The 26,797-nt window shown below is 42.5% G+C and overlaps 1 protein-coding gene across 7 annotated transcripts in view; it reads right to left on the bottom strand.

The window, feature by feature from the left end:
• LOC143316988 (adhesion G protein-coupled receptor L3) overlaps window positions 1-26,797 on the bottom strand; it is a 201,521-nt gene that overhangs the window by 47,140 nt on the left and 127,584 nt on the right. For all 7 annotated transcript variants that reach the window (XM_076724885.1, XM_076724884.1, XM_076724887.1 and 4 more), the window contains exons 8-12: window positions 18,260-18,613; window positions 15,410-15,513; window positions 12,108-12,293; window positions 10,037-10,075; window positions 520-703 (exon numbers count right to left, since the gene is read on the bottom strand). In XM_076724885.1, the coding sequence (XP_076581000.1) occupies window positions 520-703; window positions 10,037-10,075; window positions 12,108-12,293; window positions 15,410-15,513; window positions 18,260-18,613 (867 nt within the window). The remainder of the gene's footprint in view (window positions 1-519; window positions 704-10,036; window positions 10,076-12,107; window positions 12,294-15,409; window positions 15,514-18,259; window positions 18,614-26,797) is intronic.

The raw sequence follows: 26,797 nt of genomic DNA on the forward strand, positions 1-26,797 counted from the left end.
GCTGTCAATATGAGAGCACCCTGGATCAATAACAGTATGGTGAACTTTGTAACCCCTGTACAACTGGCAAGACTTGTGAACAATGAAATGCTTCAGACACACTACTAGAAGTCAGTATAAAGACTGAACAAAACATCCGGCTCTGTAAATGGCGCACTGCCTTAAATGCTACTATTGCTTCTAATTTTCTAAATATCATAATTGACGACGCTGAAGTCTTCCAGCTGAGCTAATAATCTCTTTCCCAGCAGCTTGAGGAGAAATTAACGTAATTCTGTGCAAGCTGGTTTACTCATGCAGACGAAGACAACCAAATTAAAGTGTATTTGGCTTGCTGGCAAGACGATTTTCATGAAATGACACGGAAATAATGCGTTTTGCTTATTGTCACCTCACTGTGCAGAATTTTGAATGCTGTCTTAAAACAAATCTGAAGGGGATCTTTGAAACTCTTCTCCCATGCAAAACATGGAGGAAAGTGACTTTCACGTGAGGAGAAATGTCTCAGCATGTACTCACGGATGTTGTCGGTGTTCTCTTGCACGATGTCCGTCTTCAGCAGGTTATCGGCCAGGACGAAGGCCCCTTGCTCCACCGTGTCCAGCAGCATGGTGGCGGCCCTCAGCTGCTCGCCCGTGCTCAGCTCCCTCCACGCTCCCTGGGCCTGCGGCTGCAGCAGATTGTTGACGGTCTCCACCATGGCCTGCGGAGTCCAAATCATTGATTTAGTGAAAAGAAGCTTAGCTGGCCTGGGACTGCTGTTGTTTGACATGGTGATTTGGTATGAGTGAAGGAAGATCAAACAGAGTTCAGGACTGAAAAACAAATCACACAATCCTGCGGGATTGTGCAAAGTTGAGGCGTGAAGCGGTCGCTGTTTTCCATTTGAACTGAAAATTCCATAATCATCTTTCTACTGAGCAATTTCACGAGCGTATTTCCAATTCATTTACAAGTTACGGTTTTGGACATGGATCATCAACTAGCGGCAGCAACACCTGAATCTGTAATGACATGTTCTTAGGTTGCTTTTGTTACCTTTTATCTACAAGAAGAATTAATCATGTAAATGAATCAAAGCCAATGCTTACACGACCAGAGGCCAGTTCTTACATGACTCAAGGCTATAGTCTTTAATTGGAGTGATTAATGCTCTTCCATGCAGACAATCCCAATACACAAAAGCGCGACATAAAAAAAACAAAAAACACACACACACAGACATTCCAATGGATGTACAAGGTACGCTGGTAGCAACTATCTCTGCTGCATATTATTAGCAGAGAACAACTATTATGCCTTCTTTAATCTCCCCACAACAATGCTGAAGCTAGTAAGCAAGGAAGAAACAAGAGCATTCTCAAGACAGGATGAAAAATTAAGAGCCATTAAAGATTTAAAAATGCCAATGGCGAGATTTATAAACGGAATACTAATTGGTCAAGCAAAGCAATTCATCCCTGGTACCACTGCTCAGAACAAAATGAGTCTTACTGCTCGTGGAAAAAGCTATTTCTAAGCCATTACAGTACAGTAGGTGGTCAAAAGCACAATTATTAGACATTTCCTGCACCGCTAATAATAGCAACACTCCCACGCTCCGAAGAGGAAATCATACATCTGATGAAAAACGGCTTCAAATTTTGATACTCCCTTCAAGCCTATTCAAAAGCCAGTTTACGCACTTGCAGTCCTGAAGATGGAGGCTGTGATGTATGTTAAAAACAGGGGCCGTCATGCCACAGAACTTCTCTCTGAACTTCGCTTAGATCCCCTTTTTTGATCAGTGGATTATGAAAGGGAATAAGAGTTTTAGCATGACTCCAAAACAGCACTGGGATAAAGCCAAAGGCGATAAGAGAAATCATGTGCTTGAGTGTATCAAATGAATTCCTGATCAAAAAAAAAAGAAAAAAAATGGCTTTACAGCACAAAGCACACATGTGATGGACCCCTCCTCCAATTACCTTCCAATATTATGTTGTATGTTTGTTTCAAATCACTGCGATAGCAAGAGGAGACGGAGGACTGATTGTATTCAACTCACTGGCGCTGGCAGAGAATTTCAAATAGCACCAGCTGGCTTTTCCTCATTCAAAACATACCCTGCACACATTAAGCCGCCCACACCCAGACACAACCTCACACACACACACACATGCTATGAAAGACTGATGCAAGAGTGAACACACACCTCTGCACCTGCTAGTATACAGAAACACAGACAAACTCGCGAGCGCACGCACGAAAGCAGCCACACGCACACACGCGCAGGCCGTCTACCGCCTTTGATGTAATTATTCATTATCTGCAGCCAATCTCCAATCACACCTTTTGACATTCAGCTAGAGGCAGAGGTTGATTCACTCTCAATTAAGGAGCTCTTTTTCTTCAGGCACTGACATTTCTCTTTCCTTTGTTCACCACTGCAAGACTTTTTTTTTTTTTTTCCCCAACACTTTTTAAAACACTGAAGTAATGGTTCTTCAGGGAGAGGATTGATGGACTTGTATAGGAGGCTGCCTCGCCTTTTTTTGTGCATGCAGAGGAGATGCATAGTGAAGATAGCCCACCCCAAAGCCAGAGGGATGGGTCAGAAACTTGGCGGGGGAGAAAATATACAATGGATAATTGATAAACAAGAATAAAACAACCAAAGGCAGGGTATGCAGTATGTATCAAAAATTAATCTTGGAATACTGGAACAGTTTTCTTACTGCCCCCTCAGGCATTTAGAGCATTATCCAAAGAAAAGCAATAAAGCTGACATTCACTCACGGTGCATCATTTGGACATGCAATAGATTACCAAATCACTGTGATGCAAATTATTCATTACCATTATTAACATGCATATAGCGTGCCAATTTCCCCTCATTCAAACCGGAGAATGAAATTATGATATGCAGCCTGTCGGGTACTTCCTCCATGTTGGAAGGCAGGTCACTCACAGTCATACAGTATTCTTTATCGACCGCAATGCAGCGTGAACAAATGTGTCCTTTAGAGTTTATCATCGCCAATAGGAAGCACGTTTCAAAGCTACTTGTTGCCAACAATAGCGCTGCAGTCTGAATGAGTAGCGGTCGAATTGTGTGAAACTCCGACTCAAACCGGGAGTTCATCACAATACCGCGAGTCCAACTGAAACATTTCTTTCTGTCTCTGTCCGGAAAAATGGCTTTATGACTGTCATCATCTGTTCAGACAAAATAACTTCAAAAGGTCATAGTGAATGAAAAAAATGCCTTTTCTGTGTTATTACCTTGTGTCCCTGAGGGGGACAGCTATCTATGTGTGATAAACAACGCTGGAGCTTTCATTGAGGACACCAGTGTCATGTCCTTCATCACGTTTTCTCAGAATTATCTATCTGCAATTTTTTTTTTACAGTCTATTAAAAAGGTGAAACAGTGTCCGAATGTGAAGAAATCGTGGCATCTGGGGAAAAACTCTTATTTGTTTTCTTGGACAGAGCCAGGCTAATGGTTCCCCATTTATGGTTTTTTGTGCTAAGCTAAGCTAACTGGATGATGGTGTTGATGTCCCATTTGCCATGCAGAAATGGGAGGGGTATTATTTTCTTACCTGAGCAAGAAAATAAATAAGTGTGTTTTCCTAAATGTCAAACTATTTCTTTCAGGACACTTTTTAAGCTCATTTCAAAACTTTTTTTTTTTTTTTTTCAATCCAGTTTTGAAACAGCTTTATGAGCCAATCCATTGGCAAATTCTCCAAAACCAAGAAGGAGCTTAACTTATCTGAAAACATGGAAATTTGACTGCCCTTCGACTGCGTGTCGAGTTTTTGATACCATTATTTTTTAAATCCCAGCTACGGCTCCGATGCCAAATACATGTCAAATCTTCATACTTACATGTTTTTATATCAAAGTTACCACTTCTTCTTCCTATTTAGTGTCAAATTATTTCTGCTGACAGTCTTTGTAGCCAGGGGCGTTTGCAAAAAATCCAATAATATGTCATCATAGATTTGTCCAGCCAACCCCTCCTTCCACATAAAACCTGTGGATATATACTTGTCTCTAAACTTATAAGCAGTATGAGGTGTGTCAAATACATGTATTTGGGCAACAGCATTGCCAAAATCACTGCTGCTGTCAAATGAAGCATGGCCTGTCATTAAGGAGGAAAACACATCACTGCTCTCCTGTCCTCTCCATGTCTAAGTGACAACAACAAACTGTGGAGACGAATATCTGTTTTGCAGTCCGTGTCTCGCCCAGGTTTGAACGCCTAAATGAATTCCTGTCCCAACCCACAATTTGATGGAAAAAGACATCAAATCATAGAATAAAAAGATCTAAAAGCCATTTTATGAGACCTTGAAGGTTAATGGATGGGTTTAGATTAATCCAAGTGGCAACATACATATCTAAAAAGCCCTTTTATGTGAGTGCAGGACCAGACGACTGTGAGAAAACACACACACACACGCGGCAGTTCATGCTGACTGTGTTTCATTTTAGCTCCCAAGTGACATATTCACTTTGTTGCAGAGAGACAGATATAAAGATTGATACCACTCTCGTGTATGTACAGTAAATATGGAGCTGCAACCAGCAGCCGGTTAGCTTAGCATAAAGAATGGAAGCAGTGGGAAACAGCTAGCCTCTAACCTCTAATGCCCACTGATTAGGACAAATTAACTTGTTTATTAAATCTGGATGAAAAACTATTTCTTGGTCAGGCTTCTTGAAGTCTTGTCGTCTTTGCAAGCTAATCAAATGATTCATTGAAGCTAACATGGTAACGATAAGGTCATGGACAGCAGTTAGGTAAGGGTCATGGGTGGCTGTCAATGGCTAAAAAGCTGAAAATTACATATTTTAAAGCTGAATAATTTATCCAGAGAGTTAAACCATTCATGTCAGCAGACGAATTCTACAGTTTCCTTTACAGCACATGCAGTACTGGCTGAACTAAGAACAACATTTTCAAATTGGTCGAGGTAGGAGGCTGCAGTGCAAGTCTTATTAAAATCCTTGACATTCAAATGAATGTTAAGCTGATTTTCGAGTTTTTGAAAGTAAATCCACTTTATCTACCAATTAATACATAAATATGTGAAATCAAAAATTGTGTCTTGATACAAATTTCAACAGCTTCCACAGCAAAGTTTGTGTTTCCATCTCTCACACGGGTGGGTTTCTTCCTTAACATATTAAATATATATTTCCACCAACCAGACCTCCATGCCTTCTCTTGCCATGATGCATTTCATTTCCAGAACCCTGTCTGTTTGTATTTGTTTCCTCCATGTAATCCGTCACCATATGGGGAATCTTGTTTCCTCCACTTTTCATGCACGGCGCAGGATAATTGCATTTTAAAAAAGGCTGGGCTCATTCTACCAAATTTCATGAGATCAGTGTGAGAACAGCATCATTTCCAGTCTCAGTGGGAAAAGGCAGAGAAAGGGGGTGGGCGTGGGGGGGCGGGGGTGCACCCAAGCAGCACACCACTACCATCATCACAGTCTGTGCAGAGTCGTAGAGACGTGATGGTGGCTTGCTGCTATTTTACTGTTATTAGCACACTGCCACTCCATCTGTCAAATGTAGCAGCTCACTCTGTTGCTGCAAACTCCCGACCATTTTTTAGCTACTTTATTTCTCCTGTACTGAAAGATTGTAAGTCTGCAGTAAAAAATATATGTATTCTAGTTCCTGCTACATGAGGAAACGCTAATCATTAACTGGACTCACTGCTGGAATGTTCCACTTGGAACAAGGATGATGACTGGGCGTGAAAAGCTGCAGTGCACGGGCCATTTATACCAATGCAGAGGGAAGGAAGGGAGAGGTGGACATTAGTGTGCACTTGGCAGGAGTCCAAGCAAACCCTTGGTGTGTGTGCTTCTATCTGTGTGCTGATTGATGAAATGAACTCTGGGTCTGGGAAATTGATTCTGGCTCAGGCTGATCTCCCCCTCTTTCCTTTCTAGGTTCCTCGCTGGTCGGCTTTCTGTTTCCCCGTATTTCTCCTCACTCCTCCCCTCCCCTCCCGTTTGCCAGTTGGTCCTTCTCACTTGTTTTATCTCACTCAAGTTGAAGGCTGATCTCAAAATATGGGGGGAAAAACAACACAAACAAGGTGGGATACCTCGTTCTCTCTGTGCTCTTCCATCTGACTCGATGTCTCCTGGCACAGGTGAAACTGTTGCATCTTTTTTTTTTGTATTTCATTCACTGTGTTTCATTGTACCTTCTAGCCAAATCATCTGTCTTCTTTGAGAATCTCTGCAACCTTCTTGTTTAATATTTCATGGAACCTTTTCTCTGTACTAAGCGGGGTGTATGTGAGTTTCTGAGGGATTACCTCTGTGCTCTCTGTCTTATGTCTTTGGTTTAATCTTGCTATTGTACAATTCCCAAATAGTGGCCCTGCATTAGAAATAGACATGCCTCCATTTCTAAGATTCACAACTATATTTTATTGTATTTCAGAAATAAGCCTTCCAACAACAGTCTTATTCTCAATGCTAAGGTGAATGAAACTTAACATTTCCTGCACAGATATTTCACACTAAAAGGGGACGATCTCTCTAGTTTCTGGTAGGCTTTTAATTCCAAACACTGTTTTACTTTGGAAGGGGGTTCATAAGTTTGACGAACTTGCACTGAAGCCCACACCGCTCTGCACCTCACTGAGTGCGCACTGTCAACACGAAACATGTGTGTGTTGATTGTCATTGATCGAGCTCAGCGTCGTTAAAAAGAAACACCATGGTGGAAGCAACTGTTAGTCATGCATGGCTGATAACAGTTTCTCTGTTAAAAAGACAGAAGATTGGTATGGGAGTATGACACATCTCTGGAAACAGCGCAGTGAAAATCAGTATTTAGGTGAACTTACAGTGAAAGGTAACGAGTGCAGGAAATTCTACCCCTGCTCAATATTTTTAACAAGCCGCTCTGGGCCACCTTATTCGTGCTGGCCATTTGAGTTTTTAGCTATTATTTGAGACTTGAACACAGGCTTTTATTTAGGATTTCACAGTATGCATGCATGTGCGTTAATCTTAAATGATTTCTTAAATATAATATTGAAAAAGGAAACTGTATTGTGAAGATTCTGCTAAATTAATGAACACAGATGCAAACGGCTGAATGTTTCAGAGCTCTTTCCGCTCTCTACTCCAGCAGGAACAGCTCACGCAGATCATTCAGGCAGAACTCTGCTCTGCAGGCAAGATGAGGAGGTCTCTGTTTATTAGGATGTGGTTATCTTCATCTTTAAACAAATTGACTACCAGGGAAATTTTATCATCTCGTTACAATCCAGAACGAGGAGCCTCCCTCCGTTTCGCCTGCTCTAAGGTCATCCTGCGCCGTGACACTCCCCCTAGTCATCTTTGCATGCAAAGGTGTCATTTTAATGAGGGGTCGGAGCTCAATATCCTCCCTCTATCCTGCGAGTTCACACTCACTTGGCTCCCACTAAGGCACAAGATATATTTTTTTGATCTTTTATGCGTTGAAATAGCAGTAATCATGACATAATTTGCTGTAAATTCCACATCTTTAACTTGCTTTAAAACAAAATAAATGCCAGAGGAAGAAGCCATTTGAAGCTAGCGTGTTTGACTTGAGCTTTGGTAAAATATAGATGGACATGATCACAGTAATTGGACAACCATAATGTCACTGCCTATAAAAAAAGCTGCGATTAATATGGCCAAAAGGCACAGGAGGCAGGCTGCTATTTTTATCATGTTTGTTTGAAATCAAAGGGCACAACAGAGAAACACTCCTGCAGGGGAAATGCTGAACATAGGGAGTTGATCATTATATGCTTTGTAGCTTTATCAAGGCCAAATCCTGTTCGCCAGGACTAAACTGGCTATGGCATGTGGCAGAGAACTCTGTTTATGAACAACCCAGAAAGACTCAGAAGTCGCCATGATTGTTTCATCTGCACAGATCAAGAGAGACGGGGAGCTTGCGAATATGTACCTGAAACAGCAAAAATCAAGCTCTTTGTATTGAAATTCCCTGATGATCCCGGCGAGACGAAGACCTCAGCGCCAGGTGGATTCAAGAGTGATCTACTAGTTTACCACTTAGACAAGATAAGAAGCCCTCGATCAAGATGAGAATCACTCTTCATCTCATTTAGACATCAACCTCAAGCGCCGTACTTTATTTTGCACGACGTCCTCCTTCACCACAGCCACACCTGCGCCTCACACAATCTGCCTTCTCCCAAAGTACTGTCAAAGTCTGTTCTCAGCACCGTTCACAGTCTCTGAGCAGAGGGACGGCAGAGGCAGGTGCACCTCTCATTTGCTTTGTATTCCTCTGCTAATCCCACTTATGTCAACCACCAGGGCCCTGTTGGAGAAAACATTTCCAAATTTCCCTAATCAATGAAAGTCCCTCAAAGGCTGGCAGCGTGTGCAGTCAATGCCTGTGTTTACCTAAGGCCACAGATGTTGCTCCATTATTCTGGCTCGTCAAGAGAAAGCTCTTCACTGTTGTTTGAATTCGTTGACCCGGCGAGGGAACGCCTCGGAGCAGAGCAGGAGGTGCATAGCTGAGCAGTCATGTATGGCTGTGTGCAATACATCCTCAAAATGTTTTCACCGCCTTTAGCGCGGCCCTGCAATTCCCAAAATCTGCTGGGCATTGCAGTTTTGTAAAAAACTCAAAGAGGAGTTAATGCTGCATCTGTTGGGAAGTATTGTCAGCCATGGAGTCATACATACTTGGTTTACTTGGGTGCGTTTGATTCAAAAGAAACTACAGAGCCCGTGTACATTGAAATGAAGGAACATGTCAGCCAGTGCAATGGTGGGCTCACTAATGTGTTTTTCATTCTTTTGGTCACCAATGGAGGTCTATGACACGGAAGAATGAGCTATTTCAGACACTGGCTAAACAAAAAATTGACAGCTGTTGGTTTTGGTTCATTGTTGACCTTTTTATGGCATTTGTTGACAATGAGAAAAACATAGAATACCACCAGCCTTATCTCACAAACCCACGCGCACATGAGAGCACGCTCGATATAAGCGTACATTCCACTTGGATGTCACTGGCACAATCACACCGCCATGCGTAGTTAAGTGCCTTCTGACATGCCTCAGAGGAACTGAAGCAAATACATGTTGCTTGACATGACTGCTGCAGAGCATACATATAAAACACCATCTGGCTCTAATGTGCAGCCTTATTGGAGCCATCTGTATGGTAGACAGGGATGTCAACTTACTCCACAGCTCTCTTGTCAAGGTAGAAATGATTCTGACGACAGCTAAAATGTCACCCAAGGGGTAACGAAATCACTCAGTAGCCAAAGACATAGCTGAGTGAAGCGATAGAGACCCCCACCCCCCTCCCTAAATTGGGACACACATGTATTATGCATCAGGGAGAATCATAACATGCCATGACTTTGGCTGACTTAGTGGTTAGAAGTTGACTTGCTGGTATAATGAGGTCACTTCTTTTGGCTCTTAAGCAGTTGCTGAGAAATGGAGGAGTGTGTTACGTGCCTGAGAGCTAAATTTTTGACTGATGCTATCAGCTTATGTGGGTTATTTCACTGGAAAGCAGTGCTGATGTGATAGTTTTGGGGCAATTTTAAAAAGATTGCGAAACCTGAGCAACCCACAACGGATACAGCGTATGACATTTGAAAACAGCCTCATGCTCAGGCCAAAAGTGTTAGAGCAGCACGGAGAATATCACAACATATGCATGCAGGTGACAATGATGACATATGACTCATACATTATGGTTTGAGGCACATATGGCATTAAGTTGGATGTAAACAACATGATACTAATGAAATTTGACCCTTTGATGTAACATTACCAGAAGTGTATGTCAGTATATGGTGGCATACACAAACACTGACTTTCATACTGCGGCGCTGTGTTTCAAATCTTTGGTAACTTCTTAACTCTTCAAAAGGTCAAACTTCAAATTATGCGGCAAACATGAAAATGACAGCAAAGTTGCCACAACGAGGGAATGGAGAGTGGGTATGAGGAAAATTTGGTCCAAATACCTGAACATAAAAGCGGCAAGAGCGCTCTCGTTTCTGTAGCTGCAACCGAAAGAAAATGCAAGAGTTAGCAAAAGAGCAACAACAAGTCCACCTGAAACACATTTTTGCTTTAAGTAGAGCAGAGACTTAGCTGGCACCAGAGTGAGACATAGAAGACCTGTGGGAGTAACATGTAACACTCTTAAACACTCTTAAACATGAGTTCAAGGTTATCCCCTTTATTCATTTCTATTTCTCACTTGAGAACCTCACGCGAGAACGATTAAGCCTTTCAACCGCTTCCACCCGCGGAGGAGAGTTATTGTTAACAACAAATTAGCATACCTGAAAAGTGACGGGACGCTCGGGCTCAAAGAAAAGCTGTTCGCCCTGCACGGAGAGTGAATCATTTTAATTGAGTTCTGACACAAGCAGGGTAGCCGACGGAGCTGCTGTGTGGCTTAGCAGCTACGTTCTGGTACCATGCTAAATCCCACGCAGATTAGCTCCAAAGAGTACCATTTCCCCATAAAGGAGCCTCTTGCTCTACATCATAGCCCACTCTTCTGGAAACGGTCCCGTCCGTACCGTTAGCCAACAAGCCTTTGATCATGAAAACGACACTGATCTCACCGTTTGCCAACTCAATCCTTTCATTGTCTGCTGGCAGAGAGCATTGTGCTTCGCTACCAAAAAAAAAAAGGGAAAATCTTTAATTCGCTTAGCTCTTTGCAGATTGTGTCAAAAATGATTGAACTCTGGAGGTAAACATCAGGAACTGTTGGAGCAGAGAGGAAGAGCTCTGCGGGCTCCGGTGTTTCCTTGGGGAGAGCTCTCATTAGCAAAGCAAGTTGAACACAAGAGCAAGCTGTAGGCCATTTTTCTCTTGAGATGCACCACACTGCAACAATGGAGTGTATATCAGAGGACAGAGAATTATAAATCATCGGTAAACTCTTGACCTCTTGAATAAAATATCCTGGTTTTTCATAGCCTAGCTGGTTTTTCTTTGTGTCATTTCTTCATTCTTACAAGAGAAACTCAAGACGACAACGTCACTTTCGACCCCAGAGGTAGCCTCTACCTTGAATGCTGCCTTTTATGAGAAACCTCTTTTATCAAGAGGTGTGATAAACTCTAGTTGCTCCTCAATGTGAATTTACTCATCATGCTGCCTTCTGAGGCCTTTTGGCCATCTTTACTGCCTCTCCTCTCTATTGGAGAAAACTGGCACTAAAATCTCAATGGGGACATCTGTGTCTGTTGCGGCAATGAAATAAAAACCGTCCCCAAAAAGCGATCTGAGAACAGGTGTTCGTGTTCCTCTACAAGTGAAGCCGCTCCAGCAAATTAACGACTGACATTTTGAATTTCACTGATGTTTGCTTTTCTGTTGGCTGCTCAGCAGACAGAAAGTATTATTTTAGCTCGCTTTGCCCGAGTGCCCCTCACTGTGCACTGCTGTGGATCGGGGAATAAATGCATTAGCTTCAGGTTCAGCAAAAATGAAAAACGCTGCACTCCTGCAGCTTAGATCCAACCCACTGAAATCTTAACCCTGTCCCATCAGTAGAAATCAAGTGGTGCAAATGTAGTGCTTTTGACAAGCGTGATATATGGATAACATCTTTTAAAGAAAATCAAAGTAGAATTGATAGCATTATACATGATAGTGGGGTAAGATGTGCCTGAGCTAGGCACTGAAAGTGAAGGTGTGTTTTAGTATGCCCTGGACCACAGCGAAGTGACGGATATCTTCTCATCTGACGGCACTGGACAAAATAGCAGATCATTAAAAGAATCCCTACTGTTCAGGTTCGACTGGATTGAAGTCTTGTGGTAGGTAGGTCTCCATTTTGCAAATTCAGAACGGTTTAGGAGAATGAAAACACTGACCATTGAGTAAAACGGTTTACTTGACATTCCTTCATTGTGAATCTGCCCCCTTTGCAAAGGTTAATCTGAACAGTGTGGACAAGCAGGGGCACAGGTCACCATTCCTACAGATCATGTTCATCCTGCCTATGCATTGTTTTAAAGCCAAAGTGAATAAAAGCCAGGTTTGATATTTCTTCTGAACTCCTTTCACTACCTTATTGAGGCTCCGTGCTGCGCTATCTTTTCCGCCTGGCGTGAGGTTCCTCAGCTGCACGTCGAGCAGATCCACCAGCTGAACCATGGCCTTCACTGTGTAGGTGATGTCCCCGGCCTGAAGATTACGCTTAGTTTGCTCCGCCAGCTCCCTGGCAATGACTGCAGCTGTCTCTCCAGCTTTTAGCTGTCAAAGAAAGGACAGTAGATTCACATCGACACTTCCTCGACAGCTGAACAAAAATCCTTACATCCTTATTTCTTCACTGTTCCATGAACTTACTATCCACAACCCACACTGGAAAACATGGGAAAACATGACAAATTGCAATACACAAACATGTAGCCCCTTCAAATGAATGCCGCTTAGCCTACACATTTCCCCCAACTGCTGCTATATTGCACACAATTAATGTGGCGAGATGGTACTCAGCTGAGTGTACACCGGGGCCAATATTGTATCCGGAAGCAATTATGAAATCAACTACTGCGAGGATTTCCCCAGGTAGCCTTACACCTTTATGAAACTAATGGGGAGCACTGCAGCATGGGGGAAGCAGTGTGTATAGGTTGTACACAGAGGACAGATCCCGGCGGATATTTGTTTTTTTTTTTTGGCTTGAAAACTTATGTGATTTGCGCGTCTTGGGGGATGTTGAAAAAACAAACAATATCAATGAATATTTCCCAGTATTCGCCTTTTGTTGCTTTAAGATTAGCTTCAATCTGCACAATTATCACATTAGTTGCTGGGGTTTCATGTTACAGAAGAAAAATGTTCATGACACATTCACTGCACCTCCACGGTGTAGTATTTTCCCACTGCACTGGAGCTGAGTGCTATCAGAGTTTACGCTTACTTTAGCAGCTCTGTGCTGTTCCTTTTTTTTTTTGGATTTGGAGAAGTTTACACTCCAGTAAGTCAGCTCAAACAAACACATCCATTAGTCCTAATTCTAAAAGCTTTTTCTTCTGTAGCTCAGACTTTTTGCCTGGAACCTGTGAGCATTAGTCTTAGTCTGTTAGCATGATATCATGTATGTAACCCTCAAGTCGAGCACTTCATGGGACTAAAGTTAGCTTCATTAGCTAGCTATAACATTCATCCTTTCATCCAATAAAATCAACAGTTACCAGCTCAGACTTGTGACACCAGTTTTGCTCTGTATTGTCTGAAATGAAATCACGTTGTTTAAAAAATGATAAACCGCAAATGTGAAGCTGAGAGACAGGAAAGCCAGGCGTTGCATCAGGAACTCACAGGAAGTGTCCGTTGTTTGAACCACAATCCTCAGATTTCTGATGCAGTTTTGCTCACAATAGTAAGGAAAGGGCCTCTTGCTATTTCTTTCACAGGGGAAACTTCCTAATATCTTACTTGTGAGCTGCAGGGACATGTGTTTATTGGCTAATGAGACTCACCACAAACCAAATTACAGTGTACATCTCAACCTAATAATGTGAAGAGGTTCCCCTTGACGTCAACCATTTCCCAATTTTAATTTTTGAGTCTCTACTTGTCAGCTGTCTAAATAAATGGGCCTTAACCAACAGCTGAGAAACGAAGCAATTAATTCTTTTCAGCCACATTTCTCTTAAATAATCTGAAATGCTTTCTGGGAAACAGACAGCTTTTTCTCCATTTTGCATGAATATATCTATGTGTGCAGCCCTGACACAAAACATAAGAAACAGCTGGTCTCGATGACTTACAAGGAATAACTTGAGTAGCCGTCAACATGACTAAACACAGAACACCCTTTTGGTCTGACGGAGTTCAAAGGTCAGTCAGACTAATAGACTTGGTGCAGCAAGAAGAGCCTCAAAACTGCAACGAGTCCAACTAAAACAGGCCAAACCTGATTTACTCTGGCATCACCTGCTATCATCGCCTGTGAGTTTATTAGTCAGGCCAATTATGTTGCTTAAATTGGTCTTCACAGAGGTGTATGCAGGGAAACATGTCTTTAGAAGATGTTTTCCTTTTTTCCCTCCCTGTTCTCGTCTCTCTAATGAGGGGAGCTGGAGATGCAGGGTAAATAGCTGTTATTTTTCTCTCTTTCTGCTTATCTGGTGTCATTTCTTTTCTCTTTTTATTCTCCAAATCTTCCTTTCTCATTTTGTCCACCGTAATGAGCATTACCACATACAGGACAATGGCTCTGGGTGTAATATAATGAAGTGCCAGATGGGCATTCCAGATCCCTGACACGTTGATCTTCATTAAAGTCTGCCTGTCTCCACAGCGACAGGCACACTGCTCAAGTGCGATTTGCTGCTGTTGTTGTTTTTTTTTTAAAGATTAATAACACTTTTGTTAAAAATACACACTTGTCAAGTAGATTTTAACAGGAAATATCCTGTTAAGAGTCACACTGTTACTGTTGAATCTATGCAACAACATGGCAATAGCAAAACAGCCTCTACAGCAAGTTCGGAAATAACTTTGCTTTAGTTAATTTCTCCATAAACAGCAGCCTGTAGTGCAGCTTTATCGCACAGCTCAAATGGTGCTGCACAGAAATGCACCTGATAATTTCTCTCCCTTCTATTTTGTTCCCTAACAGCCATTCTCTGTCCATATCTGCAAACTGCCGTTTGTTTAATGGGCCGAGCTTTGTGCCGTTGAGTAGATCATAAGTGTTATAACATGCACGCCTCAGGGTCCTATGAGTTTAAGGGAGAACATTTTCAACATTGCCTGCAATTCATAACCTGGAACCCCAATCCTCACTTGCAGTAACCTTCCCCTCTTTTGATTTGATTCTATTACAGATTTAAACATGGTAAGCTGTATATGTGGCTTTGCATAATAACTTGCCTGTAGAGGAAAATCGTTGTGCTTGAGAAGTATGGAATGCAGCTGATTGCTCTATCATGTCGTAGGACAGAAAGTGGTCTACATTGGCAGTCCATTAGACTGTGGTGCTGAGGGATTGGTTTTCACTCCGCCTCCATCCAACCCCCCTTGGTAAACATGCGTAACCCCTCTATTGAGCAAAACCTTTTTCAGAAATTAACCAGTTAAGAACAGACAAATAACAAAAAAACTCTCTCAGTAGAGCTGATTTTTATACATTTGCAATATGATCTGTGGCAAATGTTACTTGGAACGGCCGAAACAGGAAGAGATATATATCAAAATAACATTTAAACTCAGTGCCAAATCCCTCCGTGGTTGTATTCTGAAGAGAAATGTGTGACGACTCCCGATCAGAAAAAGTACAAACAGCACTTTTCAAACAACCCAGCTGTGATGTTATTTTGCACATTTTCTGCTCATTACATCATGCAGCTCGGTACCTTCTGGCTGATGAGGTTGACCCAGGGGGAGGTGCAGTTGCTAAAGTTGGGTCCCTGGGGGTCCCAGTATCCCTCTGGACCCACGCACACGTATGAGGCCACGCCTAGGCAGAGAAGAAAGACAGAGGCTCAATGAGAACAACGGCATGAACGTGATTCGATCAGGAGACACGACCAAAGACAAAACAGCTACAGTGACACATTTATATGTCAGTCAATGTGTGGGACAGTCAAGGTTGGACACACTTTCTCATTTGTCTTACGCCTTTCTTCCCATTAAAGATTGATGGACTACACAATGCTTTCAGTTTTGTCAACTAATGCCCAATTCTTCCGGATTTTCCACTTTTCTTATTTGCAAAACTTGCCCAAATAAAACTGCAACATCCTAAGAAACACAACTCTTAAGTGATTAAATTAATGGATGTAGCAAAATGTAATTGGATGGTTTTATCTTATAGTGACTGAAATGAAGTTGCTTCACTTGAGGGCAGCCGCGCTCGCCCAGACAGCGTCTGTATTTAATCATTAAAAGTCAGACAGTGTCTGCATGTGTGCGACAGTTCAGCTCCTGCATGAGAAAGAAAATACGCAAAAATAGGTGCCAATTAAGTCTGCAATAGCTGAATTCATCACAAAAGGTCAATTAAGCTGGTTGAAGAAAACTGTCTCTGCTGACAGAGATGTGGTTTGGGGAGTGAATGGCTTACAATGTTCCATCTGGGCTTTTGTACAAGCAAACCTCCAGGTCTGGAGTAAAATGATCATATTAATTGTAATTAATAAGTGAAATACTTTCAATCAAGGGACATCGAGGATAAACCGTCTTTTGTCAGCATCTCATATTTGCAATGGATGCAATGTATTCAAAAACAAAGAGTGTCTTTGACTTGCTCTTCCACGCACCTCGAATAACTTGCGTCTATATTTTCCGAGCTGACATCAGCAAGGCTACATGCTGACATTAAACTGCCCTTGCTTGTACTGGGGGGGGTGGGGTGGGGGGGTGCGTTGGAGGGCGAGACGACCAGCATTAAGAGATATAAATTTTGATTGACATATAATTTCCTTCCCCAGTCCACCTTGGACAGCCTTATGTTTGATGGGTTTATAAGATAAGGGACTCTGCATTTCCTCCTATATTGAGAGGCAGGAGAAGGAGCATGAAAGAGAGGAGCGAGAGAGGGAGTCGGAGGGGAGACAGAATGACAGCGAGGCAAGTGAGGTAGATGGAAGGGGAGCTCGAGGAACTTTCAAAGAGTGGCAGAGGAAGCTCATAGAGTCGTGTTCTGCTTGGCAGTGTCGTCTGACGAGCTGTGGCTTTGAAGAGTGCGCTGAGGGGAGATGGGGTATGTGTTCCTCTTATCTTGCCATATGACGGCTGTTAGTGAGATCTCGACGGGTGCTGCTGTTGCCCATTAATGAACCCTGTATGTACAGTGTGTGTGTGTGTGTGTGTGAGAGAGAGACTGTGTGCTGATTGATGAAATGAACAGATTTTTTTAGGCTTCACGCCAGATTTGAGGGTATGATGTCACTCCCCAATCTGGGGTGAATTGCTCGATAAAAAGAAGCATTAAGGGAAGTTTTAGTAAAATTCCTGTTCAAAGGCTCAATTTCAACACATCTGATTTGAATTACTTCTTCTTTTGGGCTTTTAATAATGTATTACCACTACTGAGTTGCTTTATTTATGCAACAGTAGCGCCTGACACCAGAAACCCACAATATCCAGGTTTCTAGGTTAGCTTGCGGTACAGTTTAAGAGTTTATTCTTCCCTCGGTATTCAGAATTTTAAGAATGCAGCATTATCTTCCATCGGAGCCTTTACTTTAAAAAGTCTGCGCTCAGAAGCAGTTCTCATTACAACACAAACTGCTGTTAGATCAGCACTCAGATATTCTTACTTTCTGAGGTAAAGTTTTAATATTGATTTCGTCTTCATGCACATTTTATTATTGATACAAAGACAGAGATGGGGCAACATATACGGAAACAAACGGTCTGATTCCTGGTAAACAAAGCTCCTTTCAAAGTGCCTTCCACAAAAGTGTTTAGCCACTAATTAATTACACTAATTGTGTCCTGAGAGACAGGAAATAAATACGGGTGTATGTGGTGGACTAGTTACTAGTTTCCATACAGATGCAACGCTAAGCTACCTTTAGGCTTGCATCAATGAATCAGGAATAAAAGAGTGAGGAGGGAGGGCAGGAAGTGGGAGAACAAGTGCTGCAGGGGGACTGTAAACATAAACAAAACACACAACAGCGACCAACATCAAGGCGAAGAGCCTCACAGTAGACTGGCTCTCCTAACGAGAGTGCTGACATCCTCCCAGAGAGGAGGAATGAAGAAATTATGCACAGTGTATGTTTCAAGAGCAGAGTTGTTCATTATTGAACACAGGAACGTTTGAGGTTTTGGAAGATTAATCTAAAATGGAGTCCCTGTCTGTATGTATGTATGTATGTCCTTCAATTTTCTCAACAACCGTTCATCCGATTGACTTCACACTTGGGTGGATGCATTGCTGAGAACCTAAGGAAGTGCAGTGTTGAGTGTGAGCTCTTGAGATCTACAGGGCATATTTATTCATAGTGTGTTACTCCCGCCAGAAGTACACACTGTACAGCGTATTGAGAGGGGACCCCGATTAACTGTTACACCACTGAACGGCAAGATGAATAAAGACAGACTGGAGAGACTGGAGATCTGATATTGCAGGAAAGTCAGCGATGTAACTCACATTTTTGTTCCTGGAAATAGCCTGATCCCAGGAATAATGGTGAAAACTGAAACAAGAAGACTCAAGCTGTGATGACACCTGGTATAAAAATCTACATTACCTATGGTTCCGGGTGGACATGGCATCTTGGACACCATGCCTTGCTTGGTCTTGGGCCAGGAGATGTCCATCATCACCAGTGGATTGCAGTACTCCACCCTGATGTTGGGAAGCTTGGAGGAAGGGGGCACCGTGTCGTCATCCCCTGGGACCAAACCCTCCACCAACGTCTGCACAGGGGCCACCACTGTGGTTGTGGTCCGCGGCCACTGGGCCATCGCGGTTGTAGTAGCAGGCATCTTGGTCGTGGTAGTCCTGGTTGTTGTGGTTGTCATTGTAACAGTGGTCGGTCGAGTGGTGGTCCTTGTCGTCATGGTCGTGGTGTCCATGTACACCATTACAGAGGAGGACGTTTCTGGCAGAGGAGAGAGAAGGAACAAAGTGAACCGACGGATTCTCGGAAAAAAACGCAGCCTTAGAAAGAGAAGATTGAGAGTAAACGTCTTTCTTTTTTCAGTCACACTTCATTAACGTCTGAGGGGGAAATTTATTTTGGTGCTGGTGAAAAAAAAAGACAGAGCGTACGCAGAGGGGCTCTATTCTTCCCTCCTTTCCATGTGTCACTTTAAGAGAAGATAGTTCAAAGAGGATCAATTGGAACTGGCAGGTGTGACTTGCATCGGCATGTATGGTGTCTCGTTTGGGTCCCCCGCTGGCTAAGCTAACACACACACGCACACATACACACACACATCCACACACTTACAGCTGTGCAGTCTAAATAGAGCTGTTGAAGAGGCCATATCTCTGCGAGTCAGTCGCTGGATGTTGTAGTTACAAGCTATTTCTGGGTCAGCCGAGACAAACTGGAATACCTATTTCCTCCCTGTGGATACACTCCGGGGGGTGCTTGCTAATGACGCTGTTTACCTGAGCTGTTGGGGACAAGGGCTATCATAACACCAACACACACGCACACCAAGATGCACCCATTTCCTGGCACAGTAATCCTTTTCTTTCCGCTCAAATTCAAACACACCTCCTGGACTCCCCGTCATCAATCAACCCATCTACTCATCCATTCTGTCCCCTTAATGTTCCTTCCCCTGTGTCCCTGATTGGAAAATTGGGTCCCCAAATTAAATTAGTAACAGGCTTTTAATGAATGTGTGGACTTGTGTTGAGCCACAGAGGGTCAGAGGACACGCAGAGAGGTCATAGTGGACAATATATATTTGGGGAGAAGCCACGCTTTTTCTATGAAGCTGTGTCCTATGGATGATCATTATTTTGCTCTGTGCTCCTCATTATATATTTGCATTGTTATTTTTGTACAAACATTCTTCGATATGCTATACTGACATTTCTATATGTCACAATCTTATTACTGCGTGTGGTTTGGAAGAAGGCAGCTTGCTGTAGATCCTTTAAATAAGTTTCCATGAGAGAGCACTCACAGACACAAACATACACAATATGGGCCTTTGCAAAAATGCAATTTGGGATCGGCGTTGTTTCCTCCTAATGCAGAGATACAATCAAAATGACAGAAGAGACAAATGGCCCCAATCTTTGTATGAAAGGGGAGCAAAACAAAATTTAATGAGGGTCGATTTTAGGTTGGCAGGTGTAATGGACGTCACACATCCAGAGAGCTTAGATAACAGACATGAATGCTGAAACCCACTTCAGTGAGTTTCAATTTGCAATCGGACGATTTCGCTGTAAGGTGAATTTGAAGGCGGTGAAATAAGACAGCATAAATTAGTGCCAAGGGTTTGGGAATCGCAGAGGCGCCCGGAGGCTGTAATGACACAAACCAGACCACTATCAGCAGTCAATGCATTCATCGCTTAACAGCATTCAGCGACAGCCAAGGTTGATTAAATAGGTTGCAGCCGCAGCAAGAGTTCCAGGCTGATTGAGTATTTGTTTTCTCTCGCTAACAAAAGGGTTTGTTGTGTTTCTAGGATCTGCAGGTATCTTGGACACTCCTGTGGAGCCACTCCATCAGTAAAGTGGAACTCTAACAAGAATCTAATTGAATTGCAATGTGAACCAAAGGCATACAGAGCCTTTTGTACTCCCATAACCTGCTAATGCAGGCTGTATAACTTCCAAATTTTTCCGACTGACAGAAAAAAAACAAATCAGCTGAGGAGATGGTGGTAAATGTTAAGCAGAAAACACCAGAGTTTGGGAGATGTGCTGGTGTATATGGATGCTAAAACTTGAATTAGCCTAGCACAAATGCACAGTCACATGCTCACACACTGGCAGCCACACACCCTGACACTACCACCCATTAGCAGGGCTTTAAAAACCACATGAATGCTCAAATAGGTATTGAACATTTCCGCCAGCCACCAAGACATCACCATTTACGTTCTATAACCACTATTAGACATCATCATCAATCAGCGCCACGGCAGCCCGGAATGCAATGATCATGTTAATCTTCAAGAACACCAGTCTATTTATTTGATTATTTATGAAGACGATTATATATAAATCTGCATTTGAGGAGAAGAGATGATGACCTCAAATACGTCATGCCAAGCCTTGGTGAAGGGAAGTGGCATCAATTCAAGCATAATTGAAATCAGCCCCTGGTGCTGAAACGGCATATAGTAAAGGAGAGCAGCAGAGTTCCTCGTGGAGATCTGATCGTGGAAATTCGCTGCTCATATTGAGGTCAGTAAAGGTCACAGTGCACAGGCTCAGATAAGATAGTGGTTAAAAAGGTGTGCAGATGGGCCTATTAGGATAAGCGAATTACTGCACTGGTCAGGGCGGCTGATGCAGGAGTGATTTTGACTGTGACAGATTTTTGCTGAGGGAGTCTGTTGCTCTAACTCCCTCAAAATGCAGAATGATACCAGTCAGTAAACTGCACAGGGACCATAGTTTGACAGGAAGACATAATGACAATAATAAGACCCCATACTATTCTAGGCTTTAAAGCATTTCAAGCAAGTCAATATCCAGCTATACATTAATTATCTCTTAATTTCAAAGCCAGTGATGTAAAAGCAGTTTCCCAATCTTTTTAAAATAATAATGCTAAAAGTTATCATATCATTGTCTTTAATGCTGGAGGTGAAATGACAGCAGAGAGAAATATGGCTTGAGGAAATCGCCATCACAGCATGAGGTTAATTCAAAGTCACCAGGAACCATGTCTTGAATGTAATTCCATACCTCCAGATGATCCCGTTGAGCCCACTGTTGAATTATTTTTCAACACACAGCATGTTAAGTATGCCTGCGAAGGCACACAGAAGAGACAGAGAGCACTAGTAGAAAAGAAGAAAGTGTCCTTGAGCAATCTTGTATATCTTTTCCATGAGATGAACAGGAAGAAAAAAAAAGGAAAGCTAGCAGCACACAGCAGCCACAGTCTGCAGGCACTATTGCCTTGGAGACAACACAAGGACGTTTTGTTTTGTTTTGCCAGCTTTCCCATTCTATCCAAAGGGATGAAGAGGGGAAATAAAAAAACTAAGCCCAAGAGCACCAACGAGGTGAACAAGACTTTGGTATGCTCCGAGGGACTGGTGAGTGACCTTACAGACGGATTTCAATGTGAGTTGGGTTGTGAGTTTTCGAAAACAACAAAACCGTGGACTCAAAAGAAAACATGGAAATGCGACAATGGATGACTGAACTCCTCTCTGGCTCTTATGCGTGTCCTTTTTCAATGTCCACTTCACAAGTACTGCCTCTTTGTCATAATTTAAATCAGAATTGGCTCCTAGGATGTGTTTAGATATTCCACAATGATAAAAAGCAAAGTTAAAGAATATAATTTAAGAAAATGGCCTCAAACCTCAAAGTGATTTATCTTCTTTATATTTAAGATTCAATGCATTCTCAAGGGCATTAGAGATATGATTAAAAATGAATAATACTAACACAGCCAGCTATGATATATTCATGATTCTTAGGGGTTAAGACACCCAAACTGGCAACCTTTTCATTCATAAAAGACAGGAGCGAACTTCTGCCTGCTCTCCAGCTTCTTCTCACTGAGACACCAACCCCACTCATCCTTTACGCTCAGCTTCTGTTGCACAAAAACGCCCCTCACCAAACGCACGTCTGTTTCCACCGCACACAAAGCTTTGTGTTTCATTTCAAAGCGTGGATTTCTAACTAATTAGCCTCTCTCTCTCTGTATCCCAGGGCTCGTGGCTTCCACAATTAGATAAGCCCACTCGACTTTGCTCCAGGAGAAAAACCTGCTATGCTATTATGAAATGAATCCGGTTTATATGACTTGCCATTTCCGCACCGAGAGCGGGCTCGTCGGCTCGGAGAAACTTCTGCAGACTCAAGATCAAAAGAGGTGGAAAGGGCTTTCGGAGCTAAAAACGAAATGAGCGTCGGATGGTAAAGTGACTCTTCCAACCTCACGCTGAACCCAATTACCTCCTAATTTTAGTATTTGAGCATTTATGCATGGTTACATCTTCAGCAGGCACTTGCACAGACTGGAGAAGATATTGGGCAGTCTTTGTGTGATGTCATTAACTCTCTGCTAACCTGTTTAAAGCCTGTAAAATGGGATTTCTGCGTGCTGGGACATGTATTTTTAGAGTGAAGCGTACTTGAAGTCCAAATCCATGAAAATGGCTATTAGTGGATCTCTTAGAAGTACCTTACAACCATATACTTGTTTCATGTGGCTGTTTGGTCTGAGGATGTTACTGCAACTTTGTAGCTTAGTCTACTTCTTTTAAAGTTAGGTCTGATTTCCGAACTTCACTCAAAGTAAATGGAACTTGAAGAAAATGAAACTATTTGAACAAACTACACTGTGAATGTTGATGCTCCTGAGTGTTGCACTATGGGTTTGTAACCTTAATGTAGGTAGGCTAGCTAGTTTCTTCAACATGCCGTCACCATGAAGTTGCTAAACCATCATCAGAAACTTCAGGAAGTCACTACTCCCTGCCAGGAAATATTCTAGCACATAGCATAACATTGACATCTTACACTTTGATTTTTGTATGCATTACATGAAATATAACTCATTATTTAAGGAGTGCTAGCCTTGTTACCTCTGGATAGAACCAGGTGAGCTTATTCACATACCTTATTCACAGTCCTTGTGCTAAGCTAAGCTAACTGTCTGCTGGCTGTAACCCTTGACAAGAAGGCAACTGAGAGTATTTTCCAAACTATGGGACTTTTTCCGAAAGATACAAGAGCCTCTGGAACAGACAATATCAATTCCTGATGAATGACGAATTGTAAGCCTCTCTTGATCTAGAAATGGACCAAATCATCCGTCAAGCAGCTCATAATTAACAGTGTCACAAAATGTCATTGTCAATACTAACTGCCAAAATTAAGCTTTTGTTACGCTTTAATGGGAGGTAGGGAAGAGGGGTTCCATCATAGCTGACCAACGCAGTAATGTAAGAACTTCGAGATTGACAGTAAAAGATGTGTCCTAATGTGACCCCGACCCCGCAGAATAAAAGCAGAGAGAAAAAAAGAAAAAAATTAATTGAGCCTTTACCAGCTTAACCAAATTGGTTTCTTAATTCTCAGCCATCAGCTAATTGAGCATTAATTCCCGAGTCATGATGTCAAATTTTATCTATGATGAGAAATATTTACATCCATCCACAGAAAGAGGTAACATCTTCTATTTCAAGCCATCTCACAAAAAATCAGTACCCTCTTCACAATAGCTTGATTCACTGAGCTCCTGCGCTTATCAATTCCCCGATGTTTATGTCATACGCTCCCACCAAAACGCGACATGTGTCCTCGTTAGCTGAAGAGAATGGTGGGAAAATAAAATGACGATAAAAGTCCTGTTGTTTAATGGAGCCTTTTGTGGCAGGCCCACAAATCCATCAGTGAGTGCAACTGGGATGAAGGGAGTGGAAGGATGGTGGTGTTGGTGGAGGGGTGCGGTAAATTATGCAGCCAGACATCCGGTAATGCTTCGATATCATCTGACATGATGAGAACCATAATGGATGGGAGCTATGCATTGTTTGGCAATTAATTTCTCATTCCGAAGCTCTCTTGCCGGGACTTGAAAGGGCATCTATGGAGGTCACACAGCGCTGGGAGAAGCGTATGCGCCGGGCTGATATATATGCACACATAGACACAGGCCCGGAGAGACACTCACAGTGTTTGAGTTAAATGACAGCCTGCTTGCATATGCACTACACTGAAGTACTGTAGGTATGAATCCACGACGCAGATGTGCAGAAAATACATGCAAAGGAACAAAAATAGTGTTGTTTTTTGCTGAATGTACACATTACACATTAGAATACACATTAGCTCATCTGCAATTGTGATTCATTAATTAGATTTTTATCTGTTTATTTTAAATACTGTGCGATACAGTGCTGTAATGGTGTGCATCAAAAGCTCAAACACAACCACATTAAGCAACATCTTTTCTGAAGCTAAACAGAGGAATGCTGGATTACGTTTTCATTCTTAGAGCCAAAACTCAAGTCTCTCGGGCTACTGCTGAGGCCAAACATCGTCAAACATACCAGGAGAATCAAAAGGAGGAAAGAAGAGTGTGAGCACATGAGCAGAGGGGATGTCAGACTGACTGAGAGGGACGGCACGTTCCAAAAGCCAAAATAAAAGCAAAACACACGCAAAAAAAAAACCTCAAGTAAGGCTTTTCAAAAGACTGTCAACCAACAGCAGAATGGGCCAAATGAACAGGGCAAAGCTGAGTGGAGGAACTCTGACACTGGTGATAAAGAGAGCTAAAGATGCTTCAGAGGCCTCCAATCAGATTTACTGGCTGATTGGCCAAAATAAATCACTTCGAGCTTGTGTGTCACCATGCCTGTTAAATCTAATGCGGCAATTTTTGGGGGCTCTAGAGAAATCAGTCGCCACACACACACACACACACACACACACACACACACACACACACACACAAACACACATCAGGATTAGAGCAGAGAAAGTGCAGTGTGAAGAGAAGACTCTTCACACTGCAGTATAAGTCCAGTTATACACATCTCGCATAACTGTCTGTGTGATATTCATCAAGTGGAAAACTGTGGGGTAGCCCAAATGGTTTTGGCTCTACACACTGAAAAGAGATGGAAAAATACTTGGACATGAACAGAAGTGGGGACAAATTCACCTGTATGTGCCCACTAACCCCCATTCACTCACAAGCTTCCCATTACACAAAAGTGTTTGATTTTTACTGAAAGTTTTTTCCCCATTTCTGTACATGACAGGAGAGATGGATTTGGTGTTGACCTTAACTGAGGGATTGCCTGCCACCCTTCTCACTACACAGGTGATCTGTGTATGATTTCTGGATCAAGGTAGAACCGCCAAGGCCCGTGATGGATGGCCAGTCAGAAGAAGAGATGGCAGACAAAATCATGTGATATATAATGGGCTATCGCACAGAGCGAATGAACATGCCATGTCCTGAACATTCTGAAACATGAGCTTGCATGTTCAAATTTACAAAGGGTTAATTCCAATTCAACGCCAGAAATAGCGCACTAATAGGGTAACAATGATTATATTTAGCAATATAGTACAAATGATTCTGACATGAGGGAATGTGGCCCTGAAACATAAAAAAAAGGCTCTGAAGCACCAACAAAGCGCTCCCTGTTTCCATGCTAAAAAATCTAAAGCTGCATTACTAACAGAGCCCCATTGTGTTGCAGCATTAAAGGGTTTGCAAGAATCCTGTGCATGTGTGCATGTGCCTGTGTGCGCATGTGTGTACATGTGTTAGAAAAATCATTCTAAACTATAATCCTAAACCTTACACTTTCCCTAGAAGAAAATTGCCCTCTGCAAGAGGTGCACCAGGCGTGTGATGAGTGCATAGCCTGCAAATAGGCATGTAGCCTACATTTCTAAGCCTCGACATCAAAAGGGATTCATGCACCATGCAAAAGACTGTTTTTTGTGGAATAACAGCGTTTAGTTTGAATTACTAAGCAAGATATTCCTTAAAGCTTTGCAATCATGAAGGAAAAGGTACTATGATGACATATGACAACTGCAGGGTGTCACTTGAATCCATATAATAGCACGCCAAAGCATATCAATCAAAACCAATGATAGGTCCTGGATGACTAGTGCGTAAGCAATGGAACCCAAAGGACAACAGCTTGTGCCTTTAAGAGCACACTGAGTCACACTCAGATTATCTCCACCAAACTCTGCCAGCTTGCATTTACCGCTTAGACAGTCTTAATCAATTTAGCATGTGTCAGGCACTTCCAAACAGAGCCAAGACGGGCCCGAGCGTCCAAAACGTCGGCTGTTTCGGCATCAAGGTCGGCGCACCACGTCTGCGAGCTCCCTCCAGGCTAGCAGGGCTGGCACCGTGCCCCGGCCAGATGGCAACATGTGGCAAAATTACAGGTCTGCCAAACAGCGAATGTATCTATGACACCAACTGTGCCACATCCAATGCACCAATCAACAGCCAACAACAAAAAAAAAAAAAAAAATCACTCCTAAAGCGGCACACTCAGAAATCAGAGGTTGTCTCACTGAAATGTGCGGCGAAGGAAACACCCCGCAGATAATTAAGTATCAACAGACTAATAGACAC

Source organism: Chaetodon auriga, chromosome 24 (assembly GCF_051107435.1).
Source record: "Chaetodon auriga isolate fChaAug3 chromosome 24, fChaAug3.hap1, whole genome shotgun sequence".
NCBI classification, from domain to species: Eukaryota; Metazoa; Chordata; class Actinopteri; order Chaetodontiformes; family Chaetodontidae; genus Chaetodon; species Chaetodon auriga.